Source organism: Lathyrus oleraceus, chromosome 1 (genome assembly GCF_024323335.1).
Source record: "Lathyrus oleraceus cultivar Zhongwan6 chromosome 1, CAAS_Psat_ZW6_1.0, whole genome shotgun sequence".
Taxonomy (NCBI): domain Eukaryota; kingdom Viridiplantae; phylum Streptophyta; class Magnoliopsida; order Fabales; family Fabaceae; genus Lathyrus; species Lathyrus oleraceus.
Genome location: NC_066579.1, coordinates 50,689,309 through 50,696,660, shown reverse-complemented (window position 1 = coordinate 50,696,660; position 7,352 = coordinate 50,689,309). Strand labels below are relative to the sequence as shown.

Sequence of the window (7,352 nt, the reverse complement as noted above, 5' to 3'; positions counted from 1 at the left end):
TTATTTTGTGAAAACTGAATACCCTAGCAGTAACACTGCATTTTAGTTTAAATATTACAAGCAAAATTGAGTCATAATAGCAAGCGACCCGAAAAACATAAAATTCAGCCCAAAACTAATTAATTTATAAAGTCTACGATGAAAATACAGAATTCGACACTTCTGAACTTCAATTTATCTTCTGACTTCAACACAAAACTTGTAGCTTATTCTCTCAGCTTTTTAACACATATTAGAACGCGTTAAATGCCATCCCGTAGCTCAAGTTATACCATACACAATAAGAAGGTGCCAAATTACTGTTTATTCAGAAAATAAGTAACGAAATTAAAATAAAAGCATAAACAAACTAAACTTAAGAAACACACTAAAACAGTAAAAATAACATTAGATACTCTAGAATTTTTGTGGCATAATAGTGAAAGAATTTGCATCAAAATATACTGATCAAATTCTCCCATACTTAAACTTTTGCATTCCGAGCAAAACTCTAAAGTCAAAATTCAAAACAAAGTAAAAGTAAAAGAAACAGGAATAAAACAAAGCATGCAAATTCAAAGACTTTAGAGATCAAAAAAGGTAAGTAAAATCTTCATTCTAAGCTTCAAGTATATGATGTTAGTGTGTAACTTTTTGTGACAGACAAAGCAAATAAGAAGATAACTTACCAAAGAGTGCATCATAAGCAGCAATATCCTCATAGGATAAAATTCTCTCAACTCTCAAGTGTTTAGGTTATTTGTTTACACTCAAAGCACATCATAAAAGTTAGAATTATCATAAGCTTGAAAAGAATCTAACATTCACACTTGAAATACATGCACACAAAGATCAAAAAGGACTTTATTCGGATTGTAACATGACCAAGGTAAGGGTGAGATAAATTCTAAGGCGTACTAGGCTAAAATTTGAAGGGATAAAAGAGAATTGAAGAAGACTGTGAGAATTAAACTAAACAACAATTTATTTACTTTTCAACAACTTCTTTGAAATCATTTTCTCTTCTCTTTTCTCTTTTTTTTCCAGAAGAAATAGTAATAAGGATTTTATTCCATTTTTTTTCTGCCAACGATTGAAATATTACAAATATAGTAATTCAACCCTCACGCAACTCTAAACAAGACTCTTTCATCCCTTTAAATAAGGTCATACCATTGTTTTTCTCTTTTAGGCTTTTAATGAGTTATAAACAAAAAATAGGATAAATAGGCTCAATGGGGTTTCAAACAAAGGATGATAATTTCAGGGTTGACTTTATGGCTAAGTGGCTAAACATAAAACAAAAATAAATTGCCTTTATTATATCAGTATTCATAAATAAATAAAAAGTTTAAACAAGAGTCAAATCAAGTTTTAGAGTGACTAACAAACATGAGTGAAATCACACAAGAAAGAAAAAATAAATGAATTTTTATATATCATCCATTATAAGGCTCAAATTCTCATTAATGTTAATGATCTACCATAAATGATGCACAATTCAGAATTTAGTCATACTTATTATACTAAGAAATAAAAAAAATCAATCACATCACACCACAAGTCTTTAGTCAAGAACACAAAGAGTTTACTCACACATGCAACCCCAAAAACCAACGAAAAAGCATGCATTTTATTAAATTATTTTTAAATAAGAAAGAGGTAAATGAAAAATAAGAAAATATAGAAGTAAAGTAATCTCTCCCCACACTTAAGACACACATTATCCTCAATGAAAGAAACGAGTATAAAATAAGAGAGAGAGGAAAGGACACACCCGATGAGTCAAGGAGGATAAATGACTGAATAAATAGTCTTTTCCAATGAGAGTTCTTCTACAGTTTCCTCTTCCAATGTGGGGCTCTCATGGAATAGCTTAAGGCATTGTCCATTTACTTTGAAATTTTTATCAGTACCTTCACTTTTTATTCCTAAATCAAAGAACATTATTTTATGGGTAAAAGTGTTAAATGGACAATTGAAAGTGGTCTTCTCTTTGTCCTCTAGTGCAATATAGGTCTCAAATTTCACAATATCTAAAATCAAGGTGTTAAGCCACCTTTTGGGATGTCTCACTGCTTTTGCTCCATCTTCAATTAAGATCCTATGCATACACATGGACAGGATAATACGGAGAATTCCAACCAAAGTCCGTCCAATTGCATTCTTATGTTTCTTTAATACATGCAACAACTTTTGTTCATGTTCAAATTCAAATTTAGATGAAATTGTTACAATCAACTTTTCTTCAAAGTCTAACAATGTATATTTTAATTTGCAGGGAGTGGCTTAAGCTCTAAAGCGGGTAGTTGCTCAATGGATGGTAAAAAATTTCCAGTAGGAACTACATTTACATCAACAACATCAACTTTGTTAGTAGAAATTTCATAAGAAATATTAGAAGAAATATCAACTTGTAAAGCAGCTACAATTTCAGCATAAACTGAACATAAATGAGTATCAGTACAAACATCACAAGTATAAGTGTCATCAAAATCAGACAAAGAAGGGAAATAAGCAAAAAGTGTATTAGGTGCATCAAATTCTCTTAAGGTTCTATTTTGATCAGTCACAATATGATTATCAAATTCAAAATCATAATCAAATCAATATATAATAAATAAAATCACTATCAAATATGATTAATAAAATCATCAATAAAATCAAATTCAAATTCAAATCAACACAAAAGCAACACATAATCAAATAAAATCACTATCAAATATGACAAATAAAATCACTAATAAAATCTAAAAATTATGAAAATATGACTAAAAATAAAATAAAATAAAATAACGAATCTACAAAAATTTTTTTGAGAATATGAAAATAGAAAAAATTCAAATAAAATAGAAAACGATGATTTGCGATTTTGAGGGTCAAAATCCCTTAGAAGTTTCTTCAAATGGAGTAATGTTTGTTGATTTAGTTCTGATTTTCTAGAAAACATTCGAGGCAATTTAAAACAGTTGCTTACATAATCATCTAATAGGTTGAGATACATACCACTAACTACAATCCTGAAAATCAACAAATACAAAAAAAAAATTGCTCACAATACTCTAAACTAGAATTATAAAGTTAGTTAATATCATCAAAGAATCCCCAACAATGGCGCCAATTTTGATCCGTTGTCGCACACGAGTAAAAAACGAACTTATAAGGATGGTATATGGAAGAGACACTTTAATCGTATCGCAAGGAATCTTGATTATTTTAACTAATGGTGTGTGTGTGTGTGTGTGTGTGTGTGTGTGTGTGTGTGTGTGTGTGAGAGAGAGAGAGAGAGAGAGAGAGAGAGAGAGAGAGAGAGAGAGCTTATAAGGATAGTATATGGAAGTGACACTTGAATCGTATTGCAATGAATCTTGATAATTTTAACCAATTGATTGAAATAATGGTGTGCGCGCGTGTGTGTGTGTGTGAGGGGGGGGGGGGGGGGGTAGGTAAGAGTCTGATTAACAGAATTTGATTAAAAATAAAATTAACGAGCTGATCTACTGATTCAGTTTCTGACTTATCATCGATTAATATGATTCCAATGCCCTAAGCAAGTTTATTCCCTTTTTTATTACAACATCAATAACAAGCGCAATTGAAACTATATGATTTACGTTCCTATTTGTCGAATTAAGCATACTATTAAACATAGTGCGGAATAACAAAAAAGTCACGCTATCGTAATTATGATAAGGAACATACATCAATCGAAATAAATCAATTCTATTCTATAAAAAACAAAATTAAGCAAACGAGGTTCATAGACAAAAATTGAAAAGGAATTGAAATTACATTGGAAATTATAATAACCTCAAAGTTAGGGAATCCAAATATAGTAGATCAACCTTTGGAAATTAGCTACCCATAGGAATTGTAGCCGTCTAATTTTATTTTGTGAAAACCGAATAGCCTAGAAGTAGCACTGCATTTTAGTTTAAATATTACAAGATAAATCAGACCCTAATAACAACCGACCCGAAAAACATAAAATTCGGTCAAAAACTAATTAATTTATAAACTCTAGCACGAAAACACAGTATTCAACTCTTCTAAACTCCGATTTAGCTTCTGAGTTCAACATGAAACTTATAGACTATCCTCTCATCTTTTCAATACATATTAAAATGCGTCAAATGTAATCCCTTAGCTCAAGTTATGACCTACACAGGGAAAATGTGTCAAATTACTGTTTATTTGGAAAATAAGTAACAAAGTTAAAATAAAAACAGAGACAAACTAAACTTAAGAAATACACTAAAAACAATAAAAAATAACATAAGAGACTCTAGAACTATCGTGGCATAATAGTGAAAGAATGTGCATCAAAATGTACTGATCAATAGGAGTTGAAAAAATCAAAAAAGGAAATAATCCATGGGCAGAATTGATCAATCAATTGAATTTGTCATTTTTAATCGATTACTTTACCCAACATGGAAATATCTGATATTGAGCTGTTACAAGTTATTAACGTGTTGTTCTAATCACTTGATTAATAGATTAGGCCATCTCCAATCGATTTGTAGGCTAAAAAATGTTTTCTCAATCGATTGGCTTGAGTCCCCAATTGATTGGTTAGTTCAAAAATTCTTTTAAACGATTGTGGATAGCTTCTTAATCACTTAACTTGGTTTTGAAAACATTTTTAAGATTCATAAAGATTTGAAAAATTCTTTTAAGTGTGTGTGTGTGTGAGCTTCTTTAGAACTCACTACGCCAAAAACTGGAATAGACAGCGCACCTTAGAGGGCGCTTTATTACAAAAGCGCACTCTAAAGTGAAGCGAAAAAATAAGGAGCGAACAACTGGAATAGACAGCGCACTTTAGAGGGCGCTTTTGTAATAAAGCGCCCTCTAAGGTGAAGCGAAAAAATAAGGAGGAGATAGAGGGACAACAATACAGGGCGCTTTTTAGAAAGCGCCCTCTAAGGTTACCCTTAGAGGGCGCTTTTAAAAAAGCGCTCTATAAGTCCATGTGCATTTCCAGTTTATAAAGCGCTTTTGGAAAGCCTTAGAGAGCGCTTTCATAAGCGCCCTCTTAGGCCCCCTTTAGATGGCGCTTTTTTTTCACAAGCGCCCTCTAAGGTCCCCTTTAGTAAACATTAAAATTATAACATACTGCGCGTTTTGTTATTTCACTCTCTGTTATTTTCGTTCTTTTTCACGTTAGGGTTCTCACTGCTACGATTTTCGCTACTTCTAAGGCGTTCTCCTTCCACCTCTGTTAGATCTACGACGTTTCCTCCTTCTATTAATTCGTTGTTAGCTGTTCGATTTTGACACCATAGGTATTTTTCTAATCTTCATATTACTTGGTTTCTCTTCTGACGTTCGCTACTGTTCATTTTTGGTTTCATTTTTCTTGGTTCATACATTTATTGAGTATTCTCAACAATAATTATTGTGTTGCAATGCTAGCAATGGAGACTAGGCATTATGGGTTAAATTTCACCAACTGTTCCATTTGTTTCTCGATATAGAAAAAGTAGGCATTATGGGTTAACATTTGATAATCATAATTTTGTTATTAATCATTTTGTGCCTCTGACTATATTTCCTCTTTATTTGAATGTACTGTGTGTGTTGGTGGCTGATTTTGTGGATATGAAGAGAAACCTGCAGCATCTTGTAAGTAGTAGCTCTAACTTTTGCTGGCCCTTGGTAGAGATTCTCTTTTACTATTAATATTGTTGTCGTTCTCTTTCTTTTTATTAGGTGATCCACATATATTCTCTCCTTCCCTACTATATGAAAGTTTCAGTTACCTTATCCTAAACTCTCAACTTGATTAACATTAATCTGATACTGAAGGTATAAATGAGCTGGAAACTGCATTATCTACGTACAAATCGATTTCTGCTGATGCTCCTGGCCAAATAATTTGGTCTGTGGCTGAAAATTATCGTTTTGAACCCGCCTTAATTGAGGTATTTTTGTTTCTGTTTTGACATTTTAACCTATGAATCTGCCTGTCCATTTACGTAGTTTGTTTGGCAGGGCAAGAAGCTAATTGCTGACATTGGCAAAATGATGAGTGTCCAAGTTATTGTAGAAGGATCAATGAACAATTCAAACCCATACTTTTCAAGTTCTTGGAGACGCAGTTTTACTGTATGTGCTTTGAAATTAAGTTACACATTCAGTATTTGTTTTAGTACAGGAGAGTATCTGGCGTAGCTTTGAATCACTTAATCAACTCTACTATTCTGGCATAAAGATGTAGGGGGGGAAATCTACTTTATAATTTAATAATTGAATATGTTTCCTAAATTTACACACTTTATCAAAATAAGTCTGAGATTTCTTTCTCAGATATGAATATGTCTCCTCCAGATCCCCCAAGGCATGTGGTAAATGATCCCTCATCTTACAAACACACACGTGCACGCGTGCTACACATCCCAAACAGTAGATATGTTCATTATTCATGCATTTTTCATTCAAGTCTTTAGTCATGGCATTAAACACATTATAGATCTTATGGCGAGTTGTTGGCACGAATGGAACCCTTCAAATCGAGCGAGGATTCCAAGGACAACACGGATACCTGGTATATACTATAGTTATAAGTTACACTATAGGTTTTCAAAAGTAATAGCTTAGGTAGATCTGAACTTCTCCTTCAATATCCACTAAAGTTGCAATTAATTTATTCAAATCACTTTCAGTTATCTTTATTGTTTTCTGACGTTATGATGCTATATAGGTTTCATTATATGATGCTAATGGACAATGCAAAAGCTCATTTTTCCCATTCAGTGGAGTAACTGAAGAATTAAAAGCTTTTTTTAATGATGTTTCTGAAAACACCCTCAAGGTATTAAGATTCCTGCAAAATGCTTCCACAATTCCACCTTCTAATTTTGTAGTTTTGTGTCAAACTCGTAGCATATATTTTTGTTCATTACATTCCTTTCTTATCCTCAATTAAATGTCCATGCTAGTATGAATTCTCTAGTCTAATTTATTTCTATTTTGCAGAAGGGTAGTCAGTTTGTACCCGAGCACCACCTCTCTTTTGTCGAGGGTGCGAGAGACGTTGCTCTTTTAGAGGCAATGCTTAAATCTGGATCAAGGCAGGGCAAGCAAGTTCAAGTGAAAAAGTTTTGAGGAATATACTAAGTGTAGATAAACAAGCCAGTAGATCAAGGCAGAGAGATCCACGTGATTGGATGAAGTTATAGGATTTGTATGCATTTATTGAAATTATTACTTGTATGAATTGGTTGTATATTTAGAATCTTTAGAAGTTAAACGATTATATATCAGTGGATTGTTGTATATAAGGCTTGTTGAATGCAATGTGTGAAAAAGGCTTCAAATTATACAGTTTTAGGTGTACTGCTTCAATATACAGGTTGTCTAAAATAAAT

The 7,352-nt window shown here is 32.4% G+C and overlaps 1 protein-coding gene across 1 annotated transcript; it reads left to right on the top strand.

Annotated features, from left to right (window-relative positions):
• Nucleotides 1–5,576: 5,576 nt before the first annotated feature.
• LOC127090978 (uncharacterized) lies at nucleotides 5,577–7,105 on the top strand (the record flags this gene model as incomplete). The annotated part of the gene is made up of 6 exons (XM_051029466.1): nucleotides 5,577–5,607; nucleotides 5,791–5,906; nucleotides 5,977–6,090; nucleotides 6,455–6,529; nucleotides 6,686–6,796; nucleotides 6,961–7,105. Coding segments are annotated over 6 exons (576 nt in total), but the record flags the coding sequence as incomplete, so codon positions are not given.
• Nucleotides 7,106–7,352: the final 247 nt, after the last annotated feature.